The 21,893-nt window shown below is 42.8% G+C and overlaps 1 protein-coding gene across 2 annotated transcripts; it reads right to left on the reverse strand.

Moving 5' to 3' along the window:
- Positions 1-1,581: 1,581 nt before the first annotated feature.
- Positions 1,582-21,813, reverse strand: rtf1 (RTF1 homolog, Paf1/RNA polymerase II complex component). Of its 2 annotated transcripts, none has more exons than XM_034110834.2 (18): positions 21,677-21,813; positions 18,987-19,097; positions 18,752-18,902; positions 16,688-16,889; positions 14,758-14,878; positions 13,731-13,842; positions 13,509-13,647; positions 13,018-13,192; positions 11,404-11,486; positions 11,228-11,315; positions 9,891-9,998; positions 9,730-9,807; positions 8,761-8,882; positions 8,402-8,459; positions 6,549-6,629; positions 5,143-5,244; positions 3,567-3,675; positions 1,582-2,792 (listed from the first exon to the last, which is right to left on the reverse strand). In XM_034110834.2, exons 1-18 carry the CDS (start codon positions 21,758-21,760, stop codon positions 2,686-2,688), a joined length of 2,031 nt encoding a protein of 676 aa, XP_033966725.1. In that variant the 5' UTR covers positions 21,761-21,813; the 3' UTR covers positions 1,582-2,685. The 2 variants fall into 2 exon arrangements, with proteins under 2 accessions (XP_033966725.1, XP_033966724.1); XM_034110833.2 differs by having other exon boundaries at positions 13,018-13,195.
- Between the last annotated feature and the right edge of the window lie 80 nt (positions 21,814-21,893).

Genomic DNA, 21,893 nt, shown 5'->3' on the forward strand with positions numbered 1-21,893 from the left:
TGGTGGTGAATGGATAGTTGGAGTCGGTCTGAAGGGGAGGGGCTTAGCTTGACCCTGGTGGTGGTGAATGGATAGTTGGAGTCGGTCTGAAGGGGAGGGGCTTAGCTTGACCCTGGTGGTGGTGAATGGATAGTTGGAGTCGGTCTGAAGGGGAGGGGCTTAGCTTGACCCTGGTGGTGGTGAATAGATGGTTAGGTTCGGTCTGAAGGGGAGGGGCTTAGCTTGACCCTGGTGGTGGTGAATGGATGGTTAGGTTCGGTCTGAAGGGGAGGGGCTTAGCTTGACACTGGTGGTGGTGAATGGATAGTTGGGTTCGGTCTGAAGGGGAGGGGCTTAGCTTGACCCTGGTGGTGGTGAATGGATAGTTGGAGTCGGTCTGAAGGGGAGGGGCTTAGCTTGACCCTGGTGGTGGTGAATAGATGGTTAGGTTCGGTCTGAAGGGGAGGGGCTTAGCTTGACCCTGGTGGTGGTGAATGGATGGTTGGGTTCGGTCTGAAGGGGAGGGGCTTAGCTTGACCCTGGTGGTGGTGAATGGATGGTTGGGTTCGGTCTGAAGGGGAGGGGCTTAGCTTGACCCTGGTGGTGGTGAATGGATAGTTGGGTTCGGTCTGAAGGGGAGTGGCTTAGCTTGACCCTGGTGGTGGTGAATGGATAGTTGGGTTCGGTCTGAAGGGGAGGGGCTTAGCTTGACCCTGGTGGTGGTGAATGGATGGTTGGGTTCGGTCTGAAGGGGAGGGGCTTAGCTTGACCCTGGTGGTGGTGAATGGATGGTTGGGTTCGGTCTGAAGGGGAGGGGCTTAGCTTGACCCTGGTGGTGGTGAATGGATAGTTGGGTTCGGTCTGAAGGGGAGTGGCTTAGCTTGACCCTGGTGGTGGTGAATGGATAGTTGGGTTCGGTCTGAAGGGGAGGGGCTTAGCTTGACCCTGGTGGTGGTGAATGGATGGTTGGGTTCGGTCTGAAGGGGAGGGGCTTAGCTTGACCCTGGTGGTGGTGAATGGATGGTTGGGTTCGGTCTGAAGGGGAGGGGCTTAGCTTGACCCTGGTGGTGGTGAATGGATAGTTGGGTTCGGTCTGAAGGGGAGGGGCTTAGCTTGACCCTGGTGGTGGTGAATGGATAGTTGGGTTCGGTCTGAAGGGGAGGGGCTTAGCTTGACCCTGGTGGTGGTGAATGGATGGTTGGGTTCGGTCTGAAGGGGAGGGGCTTAGCTTGACCCTGGTGGTGGTGAATGGATAGTTGGGTTCGGTCTGCAGGGGAGGGGCTTAGCTTGACCCTGGTGGTGGTGAATGGATGGTTGGGTTCGGTCTGAAGGGGAGGGGCTTAGCTTGACCCTGGTGGTGGTGAATGGATAGTTGGGTTCGGTCTGAAGGGGAGGGGCTTAGCTTGACCCTGGTGGTGGTGAATGGATGGTTGGGTTCGGTCTGAAGGGGAGGGGCTTAGCTTGACCCTGGTGGTGGTGGTGAATGGTTAGTAGAGAAAGTAGTAACATAGAAATAGTGAATGAATGAGAAAAGACGGTCTTTCTGGTTGAGCTTGCGCTGAGCTTCATTTAGCTGAGAAAAGAGACAAAGTGACACCGACGTTATGAAACAGTGCCTCTTTATTTTTTCCGCACTCACTCCAAAATGCATATTTACATGGCATGCCACATCAATACAGGAACTGACTATGGACACAATGGATAACACACAGAATCTGCTCCGGGAGGAGAAGGGAAGTTTCTCCTGTGAAAAACCAGCAGAGATAACAGAAAGGAAACTTCAACAACTTTTATAACCAGACCAGTCATAGAAAAAGGTTCCTATTAAATCGGGTCGTTTCAAAGACTGATAAAAAGTGATACATGTCCAGTCCATAATGAGCTTATTTTAAAGTGGTTGTGGAGGGCCGGCGTCAGAGATGGTGATCATCCTCACTCCGCTGTTAAAAATCAGGATTGACTTCAGAGATGATCACACATGTAAAGAGAGGGGGATTTACAACAGTAATACATTGTTGGTTTGGACAAAGCTGCTCAACTCCTCTTGATATCCAGTCCAATCGTTTCCAAAATGCCTCAATAATCGAAGTCTTCTAAAAAAAAGTGTCCTCGTTAATCCACCAGCGCTGCGTCCTTTTGGAAGTAAAAGACAAAAATGGAGAAGATTCGAAAAAAGGGGGAGGAAGAGAAGTTAAATACATAAAAAAAACACAACTCAATATACAAGTTTGTGTGTGATAATGCAAAAATAACTAGACAACAAATATCTGGATAGGTTTTCGTCTGAGAAAGATCCTTTGTCGTCGCTCATCAGTATTTCCTCTGTTTCGCATGAACAGTCTGCTGCATCCACATTCAATACATACATTCACATACATGTCCTCTGGGGCCACACACACACACACACACACACACTCAGCCACACACACACTCAGCCACACACTCTCTCTCTTAGCCACACACTCAACCAAACTCTCTCTCTTAGCCACACACACTCTCTCAGCCACACACACTCTCTCAGCCACACACATTCTCTCAGCCACACACACTCTCTCTCAACCACACACACTCTCTCTCAGCCACACACACTTTCTCTCTCTCAGCCACACACACTCTCTCTCTCTCAGCCACACACACACACTATCTCTCTCTCTCCTGCACAGCCAGGAACACATGCAGTGTGTTTTCTGTAGATGTAGTCCCACATCAGATGAGCCCCCTCCTCTTCTTGTAGTCCTCGAGGTTTAGTGACCTGCGGGGGGCGCCGTCCTTCACCGGCAGAGCGTTGGAGCTCACAGACAGAGACTTGGCCTCTGAAAAACACAAGAGAAATATTATTTAGACTTCCATTTTTAATATTGTTAGGGTAGCTCAGGCCGGCCTTAAACATCATCCTGGGTCCTTTATTTCTGTTTAAATTAAATGTATTTAATTACATTTTTATTTTACTTATTTATTTTTGTACCCGCACACACACAATCTTTTCTCAGCTGCAGCTCCGCGGATTTCTCAGCCTGAGACAGCGGGACGTGTGTGTGTGTGTGCTCGGGCTGGGTTTAGCTGTGTCTCGCAGACCCCACGCAGCAACCAGGAAATGACACCAGTAATCCAGCTCACACTGTCCGCTCCTCGAGCCTCAAAGGGCGGAGCAGCGAGCCCCGCAACGTCCCTCCAACACGGCACCCAGACCCCACGCAGCATTCTCATCTGTTTGTCCTTACTGGTGTCATTTCCTGGTTGCTAACAAACGCCATTGTAAAACATAAACACTGATGTTCAGCTGTAACGGTGGTGGACTCATCAGAACAGAGTGGGCGAGCTGACCAATCAGAGCACAGTGGGCTCACAGGGAGGGAGGGGGGGGGGGGGGCAGGAGCTCCAACAAGCCGTGTAGGACAGAGAGTGAATACACAGACTATACAGAGACGCTGTGAGAAACCAATGTGAGTTTGGAACATTGAACAATGTAAATCTATTCTAGTAGACCTCAACAATGGAATTATGATCAGTAGAAATGGCCATGACACGGGACCTTTAACAACAAGTGGAAAAATAGAAATAAGACAATTATTAAATAATAACCGTACCTGCGTTGGGAACCTGGAGGTCGATCTTCACGTCAAAATCATGAACTTTAAACAAATCCTCAGAGAGTTCGGCGTTTAGCTTCAGGTTGTCTTTTTCTTTCGCGTTGGCCTATCACAAAGCAATACAGACGGAACAAATTAGGCATTTACTTACAAAAAATATACAAATATTGACATTAATATTATGCCTATTTAAGTGGAAAAGACCTACAAATGTCTTAAGAATCCATTTAGTCTGCACTTATTATTCTTTATTTTCAAAATCCATGAACCCATATTTAAGATTTTGAAATTCACATTTCAGCAGAAATTACGAGGGTGAGGTAAATATGTTGCACCCCTACCCACACACCCTCGTGATAGCAGCTTACTCTTTCCAAACATATTATATTTTACAATTTAGCAGACAAAATATTTAGAGTTCATCTTCATTAAAGCAAAGAAAATATGTCCCAGCTGCAGCAAGTTACTAAGGACGTTTACTCTTTGAGGTACTTGTACTTTACTTGAGTATTTCCATTTTATGCTACTTTGTACTTTTCCTCCACAACAGTTCAGAGGTACATGGTGTACTTTTCCTCCACTACATGTATGTAATACCTTTAGTTGATGTGAAATAACCAAGTGTTAAATCAGACTTTAGTTCCACCTGGAGTAAATCCACCAGCTACCCTGCAGTCTACAAAGTACTTCAGACTAGCTGCACCTTCACCAGCTTTGAGAACACTTTCATGATCAATCATTATAAAACATATCATATATATTATTCTGAAATGGACCAATCTGCACAACGACTACTTTTACTGTCGCTACTTTAACTATATTTTGATGAGAATACTTTTCTACTTTCACTTGAGGAACATTTTGAATGCAGGACTTTTACTGTAACAGAGTATTCCTACACTCTGGTACTTCTACTTTTACTCAAGTACAAGATCAGAGTACTTTTACTCAAGTACAATATCTGAGTATTTCTACTTTTACTCAAGAACTGAGTACTTTTACTCAAGAACAAGACCTGAGTACTTCTACTTTTACTCAAGAACAAGATCTGAGTACTTTTACTTTTACTCAAGAACAAGACCCGAGTACTTTTACTTTTACTCAAGTACAAGACCCGAGTACTTTTAGTTTTACTCAAGTACAAGACCTGAGTACTTCTACTTTTACTGAAGTACAAGATCAGAGTACTTCTACTTTTACTGAAGTACAAGATCAGAGTACTTCTACTTTTACTGAAGTACAAGATCAGAGTACTTTTACTCAAGTACAAGATATATATTATTCTGAAATGGGACAATCTGCACAATGACTACTTTTTACTTTTGGTACTTTAACTATATTTTGATGATAATACTTTTCTACTTTTACCTGAGTAACGTTTTGAATGCAGGACTTTTACTGTAACAGAGTACTCCTACACGAGTACTTCTACTTTTACTCAAGTACAAGATCTGAGTACTTCTCCCACCTCTGGCGCTGAACAGGACAACAATCTGGACTTTTGAGAGAAGTTATCCCCTCGAAGTTAACTCTTAAAAACGTCAGATATGTCTCTTAGCGCTCGTCCTCTTACGATTCTGTTATTGTCCTCTCCGGGGAGATCTGTTGCCGACCCGGAGCCGTACTTCTGGTTCAGGTGAGCGAGGATAGCTGCGTGGACTGAAGGGTCTCTGGCCTGAACAGAGGTGAAGAGGAGCAGGAAGTTAAAACATTAACACACGAGGATACAGCAATGGTTATTGTTGGGGAAATACTGAATGTCCTCTTCCAGCATGAGAGTAACATGAAGCTCAAGCCGGGGACGAGGGATATCTTCTTAACAGTTATTCATTGTCCATATAAGAAATAGGGGTGCAACAACTAATCGACTTAATCGATTAAAATCGATTACCAAATTAGTTGCCAACTAATTCAGTCGTCGATTCGTTGGTGACGTCATCACGTGCGTTTTACGCGCCGTTAAGCTACAACGTTATCGGTACTGGAGACATTTAAAAAATATATGTCGTGTATTATTGATACAAAAACATTATATCACAGTCTTAGTGTCGCCAGCTCGTTTATAATATGCAAAAAGACAAACAAATGATGATGTATGATGTATTTTCGATCAGACGAGATCTCTCCCTGGTCTGTGTGGGAGGGGGCGGGGCCGTTTACACACACGCGGCTGCTACATGCAGCAACACACACACACAGCTGCTACATGCAGCAACACACACACACAGCTGCTACATGCAGCCACACACACACACAGCTGCTACATGCAGCAACACACGGCGGAGATGGCGGAGAGAACGCCGCTCCGAGGTGTGGTTAAACTTTACCCGTCTCGATGCTCGTTGCCAAAAGTGCAATAAGAGTTTAGATGTAAGGGCGGTAACACGAGCAATTTATCTAAACATTTAGCAAAAGTGCTCCACATCCAGACGGAGGAATGCACCGGGTTCGACTGTCTTCCTAGCAGCTCTGTAGCCCCGTCCACGAGTAACGTTTCCACGTCAGGTGTTATGCATGCTAGCAGCAACACACGGAGTTAACTACATTATACAAACATGGGGTAATGATTAGAGGAAACTGAGTTAGTTAGTTTGTTAAAGTTTCAGCTATTCTGTTTACAGTTCTGTCATCACATTATTTATTATTTGCTAAAACACTGTTGTTTCTTTTGATGTGAAATATTATTTATTTAATTTAAATGAAAAGCAATGTTCATTTTGTAAACAATTTGTTTAGTTAATTTAATAATATGTATTTTTTAATCAAGTATTAATCTTTATTGTCTTCATTGTTAGTTTCCACATGCCTAAAACAACCTCAAGCTAAATCTAAAAGTTGATGGCTAAATAAGAGCGCTTGAGAAATTGTGCAAGGCGTAATAGTCCGAATAGTCGATTAATCGTTTCATTAATCGATAGATTAATCGACTATCAAATTAGTCGTTTGTTGCAGCCCTAATAAGAAATAGGAAACACTTACATTGGACACCATGGTGGGTTTGCACTGTCTCCGTGTGAACGGGTCCATCGCCTGGTTGGTTTTGGCTAACTGTCCTTCAGCCTGTGAGACAGAACATTGGGTTATTAAAGCAACAGGAGGATAGCTTTGACCTATGACCCCGTATAAGGGCTTTTGTCGGTAAATAAAGAAATATGGAGCCTGGGAACGGAGGAAACATTTGTAGATTCAAAAAGAAAAATGCTTTAATATCCTCTAAGATTAAGGTGGTGATTTAACGGGCAGACCCACATTCTCAACAAAATAATGAACTCATAATAAGCCATAAATATCCCAGAAATGTTTCTTTCCGAAGTCCTGATGCATGAAAGATGATTCTGGGCTAAAATCAGTAGGATTGCTTAATTAAGATAAAAACTAGAATTTTCCTTCCAGTTTTTCTCGTAGAGTAACTGCATCAATATAGAAGATATCACTTAGGAGTATGACTGCATTAAAAGTACACTTTGTGCAATAATATCTTTATAACTACTCATACACCACTGTATATATTGTAATATGCATATTTTTTCATATTTATTGCGGTTATGATTGTAGTGACAGTGTTTCCCACAGATCTGAAATATACTTGTTGTCGTAGCCGAGAACGGGGGGGGGTTGCTGCGGAGCGCATAAAGCAGACCCGTCACGCGATATCAGAGCGAACAGGTACAGGAGGGGTTAATCGATCGCAGATGGCGTCGTGCTCGTGGACGGATACAAAAAGATGAAACCTAAATGGGGTCGCGATATATACTTTGGCGGACGTTAAAGGTCAGGGTAGGTAAGAATGGAGAAACCAGCTCGAGTGCGCTAGAATTTGAAAATACACAACAGGAAAAAAATCTGGCCCTTCCTCACAGAGCCCCTCCTCCAACACACACGGACGCGCACATGACCAATGAGGGCACGAGATCAGTTTGTGCCCAGATGGAAGGCTGACAGGCAGGTAGGCCGTCCAGTTACTTTAGCCGGGCCGAGGCAGATGATTGGTCGTGCTTTTTACAGCGCCACGGCTTCCACTGATGACATATTTTTATGTATTTATTGTCAAAGTATTTAATGTATTCATTGCTATCGGGATGTTAAGAGCATTCCATGGAATATAAGTGTTTCTGAAGTGAATTACCTACCCCACCTTTGAGACACCTGGCTGCCCGCCCAAGTAAAGTCAATGTGTGGGAAACCCTGAGTGAAATGTGCACACCTTCATTTCAAGAGAATATTTAATATTTTTCCCGCTTGATATTTACCACTTTAACTTTGAAAATCTCGCCATGTCTTTTCACCTTCAAGCCATTTTGGAGATAGATTCAATTTGATATATGCCATTTATTTCCATTTACCGTACTTTGCGGACTATAAAGCGCACCTGCATATGAGCCGCAGCAGCTAAACTGTCCGTCTGTCTTGCTCTCGTTCTGTCTCTCGGTTCCACTTTTACTTTGGCGCGCTACCTGTCTCACTCTTTTCCGGCCTCCAGCTTTTCCTGCTGGAGCCCGCCGCTTAGAGGTGGCGGGCGCGGACCGGTACTAGAGCCCATAGCGTTAAAGGTGGTTAATTTTACCTGTAAAATCCATAGATTTAGGAGGTTCCCTAGTGGCCGTTAGCGGTACTATCGCAGCTTATAGTCCGAAAAGTACAGTACATGTTCTGCATAACACTCGTGACACACTCCTTCAGTGCAAACACACACTGAACAGGATATAAAGTGGAATATTGAAACAAATCACTTTCAATATTTTAACCACAGTTTATTGCAAATAAGCTGAGGTGTTATCGTGACATTAAAGCATTAAAAACCGTTACAGTGAAACCAGAAGGTGAACACTCACCACGAGAGCTTTCTCAGATTCAACGATGTTCCAGCTTCTGTTCCTCTGATTGATGTAGCTGAACGATAAAAAACAGATCTGTATTAAAACACAGCTCCAAAACAAAAAGGTCCTTAAATATGACGTAAACCGATCCTAATTTATCTCAAAGTCTTAGTATTTTATCGTTTGAATTTTCAAGATGTTGTGAATCTAAACGTACAAATAAAATACTATTTTTGCAGTTTTTCATTAAAAAAAATAAAAGGATAAGACGACTTATTTTATGGCATCAGCTGCATCTCTAGTTTCCCAGCGTGGATTTGAAGCAGACTTCTCTAAGCCGAGTGGCAGCAGGTGTGTTTAAGCATCGTGTGTACCTGATGGCAGAGATGCTCTTGGTCCTCTGTCTGTCGAGCATCTCGGCTCTCTCCTCCAGCTCGTTCAGCGTGTCCTGGATCGACTTCACTTTGTCGTTGTCTCCCACCTCCTCGGCCATGGCCTTCAGTCACAACACAGAACACAAAGTCAGCAAAAGTCTGATGGCGACCAGCGACAGCAGGAGCCATCATGTGTCGCCGAGAGGCTGAGGTCGGGCCGGGTCGCCTTCGTCAGAATCGCTAACAAAAAGGAAGTCTGTAATCCTAAAAGCGTTTAACAAATGTTTCTTGAATAAAGATTATCAAGTTATTATGACTTTCACAAACACACTTTCTCCGTGATCCAGCTGTGAAAAGCACACAGACATTTAATCTAACCACACACACTGAATCTAACCGACACACAGACCTTTAATCTAACCACACACACTGAATCTAACCGACACACACACACACACACTGAATCTAACCGACACACACACATTTAATCTAACCACACACGCTGAATCTAACCGAAACACACACACACACACAGAATCAAACCGAAACACACACACACACACAGAATCAAACCGAAACACACACACACACACACTGAATCAAACCGAAACACACACACTGAATCAAACCGAAACACACACACACACACACTGAATCAAACCGAAACACACACACTGAATCAAACCGAAACACACACACACACACACACTGAATCAAACCGACACACACACACACACACTGAATCAAACCGACACACACACACACACACTGAATCAAACCGACACACACACACACACACACACACACACACACACACACACACACACACACACACACACACACACACACACACACACACACACACACACACACACACACACACACACACACACACACACACACACACACACACACACACACACACACACACACACACACACACACACACACACACACACACACACACACCTTATCTTTGAGTAACTGCGTTTTCTTCATGGCGTAATTCGATGGCGCTTTCCGGAATCTGTCCTTCTCTTTAACAATCTGCAGGGAGCACAGATTCAATGTCTTTATTCAGCTGCTTAATGCGTGAGGCTGGGAGAAAGCGGTTAGACAAGCAGACTCACATCCTCTATGTCTTTGTCGTTGAACTTGTGATTCATAGCCTCTTTGATGGACTGCTCTTTTTTGGTGATTTCGTCCAGAGTCGGAACCTGCATTCCAGCCACGACCATCTGGAAAACAGTTCAATCATCAAAATCTGACGCTCCTTAACCCTTAGATCAGTGTTTCTCAAACTTTTTCATACCAAGGACCACTTAACGAATAAAAAAACACTCGCGGACCACCTAACTCCACACATATCCAAAAACACATCGTTTTTCTAGAACAGATTACAAATCGGCTGAAAATGGTACAAACAGGTGACGAAGGTGTTGCGCTGGGCTATATCATGCAATTGAAAGTGAAACTTAAGCTCGCTCCATTGTGGAGATATTCTCACGAGAGTGCGGAAAACTTAAATTAACTTATTTATTTAAAATGTGAAATGTTACCAATATACTCACGGACCACTAGGGGGCTCTCACGGACCACACTTTGAGATGCACTGCCTTAGATGCAGTGGGTCTTTCTTGACCCGGTGAGGTGGTTTTCTTGAAGTATCTTTGTAATTACATTTTTTCATATTCCAGCTATTCCTCAAAAAGCATGTTTTGGATATCATGCCATTCAAATTTTAAGAAATTGTAGTTTTTGTATTTCTACCCCAAGCTTCTATAAGTGGGTCAAAAATGACCCGCATGCATTTCCTATGGGATCCTCTGGGAACCTTTGATTCTTATCACCTGTTGCTGTCAGGACTACATTCACTGTGGACCACAGACGACATCACAAGTGACACCTCTCAGGAAGATTATTTTACACAGCAAGATCTGATACCCGTCAGTATAATAATAATAATAATAATAATAATAATAATAATAATAATAATACATTATATTTGTATAGGGCTTTTCAAGGACTCAAAATGGCTTTACATTATAAGGGAAGGTTAGGGTGGGGGGTATAGGACTATCACACTTGATCGACAACCGGCATGGATTGACGGGGGGTGGGCTATGAGTAGACAAGAGGAGAAGAGATGAGTTTTGAAAAGGGACTGGAGTACTGTGAGGGTCTCAAAATAGCGGAGACCTTTGCATCGATATGTTCAAAACGATTTTTTTCACAATGTAAAAAAAATGTCAAATTATAAATAGCGAAAAATTAAATATAAAATATTCCCTTGTGTGAAGCGAAATATAATACTAAATATTATACAAGTGATTTTCTTAACCAACATGGTATAAAAACACATTCTTTTTGACCCACTCATGGGAGAGTGTAGGGTCCAGTCACTCGGGCGTCTAAGGGTTAAAGTCCCGACTCACACCGACGCTACAGATGCTTCAAACACACTCACCGCCTCTTTCCACTTCATGAACTCGTTCTCCATGAACTCCTGATTTGATACGAACTCGAGCCTGAAGACCCGCAAGTCGCCGCCGTGCCTGCAGAAGGTGTGCAGTCAAGGGGTCAGATTTGTGGAAAGCAGGGACTTGAAGACTTCATGAACTACTTTGTACTTTGTTTACACACCGTAACTGTAAACCCTTGTTTGTTCGCGTTGTTCCGAGTTGGTAAACCTTCGCCGTCTCCACCACGTCCACAATTTCAGCAACCTTTCAAGAAAACGGGAAACATCCAATTAAGTTAAATTATCAGGCCTTATTTAAAACCTATTAGTTGTAGACTAATCATCTGTTGATCCAACGAATGCCATCTGGACATTTATTTCGTACATTTTTCTTTGCAAGGCTATTTGAAAAACTCAGTCATTCCGAGTCAAAACATTTTATATCAAGTTGTTGCGTTTTATCAGATGCAAAACAATTATATAGCAGCACTAGGGTTGTCACGGTATACCGGTATTTAAGAAATACACATATGATAATATCATGTGAAGAACTCCGTGCCTCTTAAATCATTTCGGTTATTTTCTGTTCTCACGTTAAAGATACATTTAACTGATTTCTATAGATATCACTCCAACAGTGTTTGATGTCAATTCTTCTGGCCGTTATCGTGAAATATAATCCGATATGATGGCAGCCATTAATTAATGTCATTAAGCAGCCCTGGTCCCGAAACAACAGCATCGGCCATTGAAGACCTCAAAGTCCAAGATCTTCACCGTCACCATGACAAAGAGTTCTACAGACGCCCGTTAGCTCCGGAAACCCGGGTGGATTATCAATTATTTATATTTTGCATCATTCCCCGACAACCCATCGGTCGATTTTCTTTTTAACCGTTAGAGCCAATAGAATCGAGGGGAAGTTCCATCTAAACATTACCCAATGGTGAATAAGTGATGCGTAGCCAGAATGCCCCAAACCTGAAGCGGTCATACACTCTCGTAGCAGCTAATATGAAAACTCAGTTTTTGCCATAAATATGACGATGGATTATTCAAATCATTTCAAAGTGACACGGACGCATTGGAGGAACCTTCAGCAGCGTTTTTATGCCATTGAACACAACCTTTGATCAGAACAGCAAAGGTAAGACAATGTCCCGTTTTTGCTCCGTAAAGCTACGTCGTGTGATGTCTGGGTTCCCCTGCCGAGAGATAATAAAGTATTTTAGTTCTGTGCTAAGTGCGTTAGAAATGTTTCTCTCAGGGCGCTTCTTGTGAGACTTGTGTTTTGTTTCGGTAAAAGTTGTTCGTGTCGTCAGTTAGCCGAGTTTCTTCCCGTTAAGTGGGTATGACACATTAATAGCTTTTTAAATGTTAAGAAGCCCCGAGACACCGTTTTGTGAAACAAAGGACACGGGCTCAACAGGTTAAGAAAGTTGTTGTTGCAAAAAATAATTCGTGGTGAATCCACTATGATATTTTTGTTTGATTTGTTTCGGCCTATATTAAAGCAAAGTAACCCATCTACAATGTTGGCGACAGCAAGTACAGGTACTTTGGTTTTGTTGTTCACGCTGAATACATTCAGAATGTCAGTAATACAAGTTGAAATTAAGCTCCTTTTCACTTTTAATTAATATTATATTAATATGATTTACGGTTCAGTTAGCTTTGCACAAAAACAGCCAGTTTAAAAGTTACTTTTTACCGTGAGTACATTTCAGAGACTGTACTTTTTTTACTTTTACACAAGTATCTGTACTTCTACTTTTGCCACCTGTGTTCTCTCTCACCCTGTACACCGGTTTGCTGCTGCTGTTCCCGATCCCGATCCTCACGAAGCAGCCGGTCACGGTCTTGGTGAAGAAGGGCATGTGGCACCAGCGCTCCAGTTTGTGTCGGGACAGCCGGACCCGGTTCAGCTCGTCGGGCAGGGAGACGGGCTGCGACTTCGGGGGGGTGTCATCCCTACTGAGGGAAAACCACAAAGGTGGGACGTTTTCAAGATTCAAGGCTTTAGTCTTTTGTACGTAGCTACAGTAGATATGTCGAAGAACATCTTAGGTCCCAGGCTCCTCCAACACAATAAACAGATAAAATAGTGCAAGTAAATACAATAAAATATAATAGAATAGAAATAGTGTAGAATAGTCTATATGCAAGGCATTGGAATATTGATATATATAAGTTGAAAACAGGTGAATGTTCTGGATGTGCTTTCAAGAGTTACCCATAATGCAGAGAAATGTGTTGTTATCAACATGAGGAGCAAAGTGAAACTCACTCGTCTTCATCATAGGACGATGAACGGGAACTGCGATCACTTTTGACGGAAGACTTGTCGTCGTCTTCCTCCTCTTCCTCCTCATCGTCGGAGTAGACCTCGCTGGTCTTCAGAGGCTGGCGTTTGGACAGCAGCTCAGCTGCTCAACAGATCAGAATAAAAGTCAGATCTAGGAAACGATTGAGAGCATTAACGTCACAAATCATTTAAAATCCAACCGACCCGTTCTGTTCTTCTTCTTCTCGCGCTCGGCCTTCAGCTCCTCCATGGCCATGGACTTTTTGTCAAGTTTTTCGTCACGTTTTGTTCGTCTCTCCTTGTTGTGTGACATGACCTAAAGAGGATTGGAAATAACGATCAGAGACAAAGAAAAAGAGAAACCTTGCTACTTCATAAACCGCTCTTTGATTCAATTAGAGACCACGGAATCAATCCAAGAAAGTATCTATAGAATGGATCAAATGGTTTTCAAATGTAAAGGGGACCTATCATGAAAGGGGACCTATCATGCAAAATGCACTTGTTGATGTCTTCTCTACATCACCATGTGTCCCCGGTGCGTCGGGGGAACTCACGCAGCGTCAGAAAATAAAACCCTCTCTCTTTTCCTCCGTACCCAAATCTCTAAAAACGGGGAACAACGGAGCTGATCCAGATTTGCGTCCGATATGACGTAATATCTGAAATGTGGACCCACGGCCCAATCAGAAACGTTGCTATCAGAAACAATGCCCGACTGTTTTGGACGTAATATGGTCGGTGTTCACATTAGCATCGCTAACACTCAGAGCTAACCTGTGCTGGAGAGCATGTGTGTGAAGAAGCAGGAAGTAGAAAGGAACTCACCTTGTGGTGTAACCGGCAAGAGAGAAAGCCTTTGAGCTCCAGACTGTTTCAGATCCTTGATGATCCATGATATGGCGTTTCATCACGGCAGCATTTAGTTTAGACGGTAGCTGCCGGGTCCCGCATGAGCTCAGACCCCTCCTCTTTATTTTTAATCAATTATTTTATTTTTTAAAGCTTTATACCAAAATCAGCACTTTAGAAGCAGGAAGTGAAATAGAGGGATATGAGGCATGGCTAGAATGGGTGATCTGTTTGGTGTTTTGAGCAAAACACTTCACAGACATGTTCTGAGACCTCTGCTGTTGCCTAAAATAGCACGATAGGTGACCTTTAATGTCCTCAGTATGACTTTTGGAGCAGATCGGACAGTGAAACAAATATCTGTGATGTTTTAACTCACCACTTGTGTGTCTTGAACCTGAGATAGCTTCCTCTTCTCCTGCTCTTCCTCCTGTTTCCTGGTCTTCTTCTCCTCTTTCTCCTTCTTCTTCGCCGTCTTCAGCTTCTTTTTGATTTCAAAACTGTGACAACAAACACAATCTTTAATGACGAAACAGACAAACTCAGTGATGTGAAAATGCCAGGGAAAGTAAGTACGAGAAAGTAAGAAGGTAGAGGAAGAGGCAACACCATCTTTCCAACTTTAATGACACTTTAGATGAAGGTACACACATTCACCATCAACTAGTTATTCATTAACAAGGCAAACTACCAGCTTATTACTGAACATATTCTGAGTTAGAAAGACCTGATTCTGAGTTATTTTGACACAATTAACAATGGTAGTTTCATGTATTGTTACTGGGCTGTCAGTCGATTAAAAATATGTAATCGCACATTTTGTATCTGTTCTAAATGGACCTTAGAGGAATATTGTTCAAGTTGTTAATACTCTTATCAACATATGAGTGGACGAATATGCTTTATTCAAATGTTGTTTATTATCATTGGAACAATGACAAATATTCTCCTGAATATTCTCAACACAACAACCTGGAATCTCTCTCTCTCTCTCCCCCCTCTCCTCCCTCTCTCTCTCTCCCCCTCTCCTCTCTCTCCCTCTCCTCTCTCTCTCTCCCCCTCTCCTCTCTCTCCCTCTCCTCTCTCTCTCTCCCTCTCCTCTCTCTCCCTCTCTCTCTCCCCCTCTCTCTCTACCCCTCTCTCTCTCTCTACTCTCTCTTCACTCTCAGCTCTCTCTCCCAACCCTGTGTACTTCTCTGCACTAAGCCAGTTGCTCAAACAGACAAGCCTGTCGGCGAAATGCCGCTCCTCTGTCTTCATACCAGTCAAAGCATGAGACTGAAGTTCCCACCTAGGGTCAAAACAATGCGCTGTGATGGGCAGTCGACACGTTGGATGCGATCCGAATGACCGAACGCAGCCCCTCTTCCTCCACAATGTTAAGCTGTAGCCCCCCATTTAGCTATCGCTGTTGAAAGCTTGCTGCTCGTAGACGCCGTGTCCAGGCGTCTCCCCGGAAAACTTTCAAGCGTGGTCTGCCGGAGCGGGCCGTCAGCAGCAGCTGTGTGCTTGCTGGTTAAAAACACCTTTTTCTGTATCCATATCTCTCGCTAGAATCTCCCACCATCCAACTAACGACAACAGCAACGTCAAGCCTTTGGGCTCTGAGACTAAGGGGCGGGCCGAGGACAAATACACATGCTTTAATCGTAAGATAAAATAATTAGTGGCGTAAAAAAAAAATATATATATGGCGTTAACTTGACGGCCTTACTTGTTACATACGAGTCGACCACATTTTCTGGGTGTTATTATGGGAGAATTAGTATTCTTGTGCTACTGCATATTGAGCAAAGCATATTGAGACCCACTCATGGACAACAACTTCCTTACGTACAATAATAATAATAATAATAATAATAATAATGCAATAAGCACTCATTAGAGGGCTATTAAAGAAAAACTGGCCTAGTAGAATAAAGCATTAATAAGTGTTTTATACTGACTAATAAACAGCCAATATACTGCTAACATGTATTTTAATTAACAACTAGTTGATGGTGACTTTATGTACCTAAATATAAAGTGTTACCACAATTTGTTATGATTTTAAAGACTCCTCCTGCTCCTCTCCTTATTCGACGCTTTTTACGCTGCTATAGACAGTCTTGCACTAATGTACATTCCCAAAGATATTGAAGTGACTGTTATTTTGTTTATATTGATTGTTGTGCTTTTATTTACGTCTTGATGTGTGCATATGTATAAATGTGACTGTTGATTTTGTATTTTTATATAGATATTTGTATTTTTGTATTCGGGATTGTGGGAAAGGGTATTTCGATCTAACCCTAACCCTCTCCACTCACCGTCTCTTGAGCACCTCCCTCTTCTCGATTCTGTTGAACAGCTCCTGCTCTCGCTCCTTCTCCGTCATCTGCTCCAGCCTCGCTCGGTCCTCAGCGTCGCCCATCAGGTCGTCGTCGTAGCCGTCCCTGAACACATCGTCCTCAGAGGAGTCCGAGTCGGAGCTGGAGGACGAGCTGTTGCTCTCAGAGTCGGACACCTCGCCTGTGAGAGAGCGATGCATCGGCACAAACAGGAATCAATCGGCTGGATTCAGAGTTCACGACAAAGACAGAACACCACAGAAACACATTCAGGTTTCCATGACGATAACAATAAAATCGAACTGCCTTTAAAAAGGTCCTCTATGATACTGTTCTTCATCAATATATGACAGGTCTCAGATATATACTGAGCCTGTCTCTGATTGGCTGAAACACCAAACAGATCATTGCAGCATTACCCATAATCCCCTCTGTTTCAGCCCTGTTTCCAAAGTGCTGATTCTCTGACATGGAGAAGAGGGGACACATGTTGATGTAGAAGAGACATGAAGAAGAGGGGACACATGTTGATGTAGAAGAGACATGAAGAAGAGGGGACACATGTTGATGTGTAAGAGACATGAAGAAGAGGGGACACATGTTGATGTAGAAGAGACATGAAGAAGAGGGGACACATGTTGATGTAGAAGAGACATGAAGAAGAGGGGACACATGTTGATGTAGGAGAGACATGAAGAAGAGGGGACACATGTTGATGTAGAAGAGACATGAAGAAGAGGGGACACATGTTGATGTAGAAGAGACATGAAGAAGAGGGGACACATGTTGATGTAGGAGAGACATGAAGAAGAGGGGACACATGTTGATGTGTAAGAGACATGAAGAAGAGGGGACACATGTTGATGTAGAAGAGACATGAAGAAGAGGGGACACATGTTGATGTAGAAGAGACATGAAGAAGAGGGGACACATGTTGATGTAGGAGAGACATGAAGAAGAGGGGACACATGTTGATGTAGAAGAGACATGAAGAAGAGGGGACACATGTTGATGTAGAAGAGACATGGAGAAGAGGGGACACATGTTGATGTAGAAGAGACATGAAGAAGAGGGGACACATGTTGATGTAGAAGAGACATGAAGAAGAGGGGACACATGTTGATGTAGAAGAGACATGAAGAAGAGAGGACACATGTTGATGTAGAAGAGACGTGGAGAAGAGGGGACACATGTTGATGTAGGAGAGACATGAAGAAGAGGGGACACATGAAGGCATCCTAGCAGCTGCCTGTATCGATTATTCATCGTATTGATTAGTCAAACGCCCAAAAATATTGCATCTATTTTAATGTTTAATTTCCTCCACAGATGTCAAAAAATGCTGTTTTTAGTTTTCTTAAATACGAATATTGGTCATATTATATATATTATGTCAGTTTAAAGTAAATATATTTGGGGTTTGTGTAACATGACCTTGGACTTTTAGAAAATGTGAGACGTTTTATAAACCATACTATTAACCGTTTATCTAGAAAATAATCCACAGAGCAATTTAAATGATTAAAGGTGCAGCCGTAGTGGGTTACAATCCTGAGGAGGCAATAACAGATTTGATAACATGATATGGTACAAATATAAATACTTTTATTTCTGTGATTTAGAGAAAACAATAAAAAATAGCTTTAATGCAAGCTTCTTTTTTTTTATTGCAAAGCATTTCTTAAATCATCTTGGTACCGGATTCTTCGCGACTGATTTCCCGACCGTTTCCTTTAAACTTCTGCAGGTCGTCCATAGTACCCATGTGACCCACTATATATAACAACAACAAACTAGATGCTCCGGTGTGTGCCAGGTCAGATTAGAGGGATGCGTGAGTCAGCTAATCTCAGCCACCTGATGATGATTCTAATCTGCAGATCACAGCATGTCTCGCCACTCTGCTCTGTCCTTTATCTAAGATGCTACCAAGTGTGCATGTGAACCTGAACACTTCCTCAGCTGTTGTAATATCCATGTTTGTGGTTTCACACAGATATTAAGCCCAGAGACATAGTGTCTCCCATGCACAGTGAGACGTACCCTCCTCTGGTGCCGAGCTCTCCCCCGAGCTGTCTCCACCCGAGCTGCCGGACGCCGTCGCTTTGTGAACCTTCTTCTTGGTAGCATTCTTCTTCTCGGACCCTTTGCCTGGTTTAACCTTCTTTTTGCCTTTGGTGCCACCCACAGTCCACTACACAGAGGAGGGAAACATTCAGCTTGGCTTCTCAGGTACCTTTTGCAAAGTAAGAGTGCCGTCTTTAGAGCAAACGCTCACCTCATCATCGCTGTCGGATGTCTCGGAGTCTGAAGAAGCTGCAGGTTTGCTCACCGGCTCCTCCTGATCTCCTGAGTCCACCCTCTTCCTCTTCGCCAAAGACAAGAGCTCCTGAAAGTGAGAACACCCACATGTGGTTCAGATGGAGTAACCAGTGAAACAATAAACACAGAAAGTGGAAACAGTTTGAAAATGCTTCCTGCGAGTGAGACCGGCTTGCATTCTGTCTTCTTTAAAGTCAGGCGTGGCACAGCTTTTCGGCGTGCACAGCTTTTCGGCGCATAGCAGGACAGACATCCCAAACAAGCAGATTGGCCAAGAAACCACAAAGCAGTCAAACTCTCAACACATTCTCATGACAGAAGTGAGCATCCATTCGTGTCCTCTAAAGCTGCCACGATTAGTTGAATATGTCGATAATTTCTTTTAAGGTTTACATTATTTTTCATGCAAAAGAACACGTGGGTTTCCGCCTCAGAGATGGACATTTTTCACCCATTTCTGACAGAAAGACTGGTACAAGAATCAACAAAACACGAGGGATGCATCGGCATCTTGTTGGCACCAATACCGAGGTGATCAATTCACATTACTGTGAATAGTTTCTCTGCCGAGTCATTTGAGAGTTTAGTATTTCTGTCACATTGAGACGTCAGAGCGATCCCTGGCCTCACGGTAAGTCTCATACAATAATGACAACTGAAGATTAAGGATGGCAACATTTTGATCTGGGAAAAAGCGATACTTTGAACAGATAAGTACTTTGTTTGTATGGGCAAGAATCTGAATCAATACGAGGAGAAACAACTTGTGAAATACTACAAACATTTGATCTGCATATCTGTCTTTTCCCCTTTATGTTATACTCACATAAACACACAGATCCTCTCTTCATATAGTGAAATGTATTTATTTACGTCGTCCCATCTTATCTTAATACGACTAGTGTGTTTTACCGCTAAGTTGTTCTCTCGTTAACAAACCTTTCATCGTACCATTGACCCCGTGTTAACCAACATATGACTAATAAAACAGGTTGCTGCAGCTTTTCCAAAGACAGAATCGAGCGGGTTTCACTATATAACCCTTTTTGTGAGAGCAGTACCTTTGTACCTACAGTATTGCTAACAAAGTATTTGTTTAGAAGTATTGTGATCAGCGTTTCCGCCAGACCCGGGCTGAGAGGCCGTCCACCCCGAGAGACGGCACGTCGTGTCACGTGGCTTGTATTTTGAATTGAGCCGTCCCTTATAGATACTATCTCTTTCCGTATTGGTGATGGGAATTCCGGCTCTTTTTGTCTCAAATGTGCAGCTTCAGTAGTTACATGTACTGAACTGTTAACTTTTCGGTGCATCAACTATCTGAACACATGAGATATGAATCAATTAAAATGCAGCCATAAAAGCTCGATGTATGCAACACTGATGATCTGACCTGCAGATCTGCATAAAGCTGTCTTCAACAAGATGATCTCAAAACAAAAATCAACAATATATATATAAGTAATTTCAACTTGTGCATTTTAACTATGCATGTAAAAGCCCACTAAATAAGCTATAACTATAAAGTCTCTGTGCATATCAGTTCTGTTGCTCTGAATTGTTAAATTGCTTTGTCCCTGTGAAATAAAATCCAAACAAATTGGCAGCCTTTAAATGTATTGCATGAAGGTCTCTACTCTTCTGTTTATCTGTTATTAACTACTGTTGTTGTGCATCAACTATTTAGTCGTGTACTAGGGCTGCACAATATGATAAATTAATACATATAAATTCAAATTCTGCAGAAGTAAAATATGCTGATCTAACGAACAGATCTGCACGACACCGTCTTTATCAAGGGATCTCAAAACACAGCTGTAATGCACTGAACAACCTTTATACACAAACATACATATACGACTTAATGTCAACCAAGGAAACAAGGTTTACTGAACTTCCCTCCACTATTCTAGTCATCTGTTTTAATCAAGCTGTATCTGTGCTGTCTGTGGGCATCAGCTGTAGTGGTGAACATGGCGGGTGTATTATGCAGATTACAGAAGGAAGTACTCCTGTACAGCTGCACACACTGACATGCTACTCTGCAGAGCTTGTTTGACAACAACACAGAAATAGACCTTCAGCTCTGCCCATGACGTCATGAGCAGATAAGGTTCTCCTAGCTAATTCAAGAGCGACTCCACTACAGCTCGTATGTGAAAACATGTATACAGTCTCTGGTGAAAACATGTCTCTGACTCCTTCAGTCTGAGGGCTAATAATCAAATCACCCAGTAGGAATAGAAGCTTAGTAAAAGTGTAAAGTTGAAAGCCCACGGTGGGGCATTTTTGTGTTAAAACACCACAACATAGCTCTTGTTAAGTGCATCTCTCGGAATGTAACCTTAACGTTAGCATCACTTAGCCTACATGCTAAGACGCTACTTTCGTACAATACAACCCCACACTTTTCCTCCAAGTTGAAGACCTTACAGAAACACTTGGGGGAAATATATGTATTTATGTTTCTGAAATGGCGTTGTTTACTGAGGAAAGAAGCGATAGTTGTAGTAATAACAGGCCCACTCTCTGCTTGTATAAGCGAGGCAAACCTCAGTTAGCACCCGTTAGCATCGGTTAGCTTCAAACTGCTGACAACTAAATTAGCGAGCTGTTGGTACAATATGATAAAAACAGCGGACCTACCTGATCTAAGTTATCGTCGCTAGCACTGTCTTCAGAGTCAGAGTCAATCACGACCCGACCTTTCCGCTTCTTTACATTCACCATGATGAGAGAAGCTAACCTGCTAGCTACCTCTGTGTCGTCTAAATGCTAACTGCAGTCAGCTACACAAAGACAGCACTGCGCATGCGCGATCTTATTGGTTAATCAAAATCAGTTTATTTATTTTATGTAATTT

The sequence above is a fragment of the Pseudochaenichthys georgianus genome, chromosome 22, assembly GCF_902827115.2.
Source record: "Pseudochaenichthys georgianus chromosome 22, fPseGeo1.2, whole genome shotgun sequence".
Taxonomy (NCBI): Eukaryota; Metazoa; Chordata; class Actinopteri; order Perciformes; family Channichthyidae; genus Pseudochaenichthys; species Pseudochaenichthys georgianus.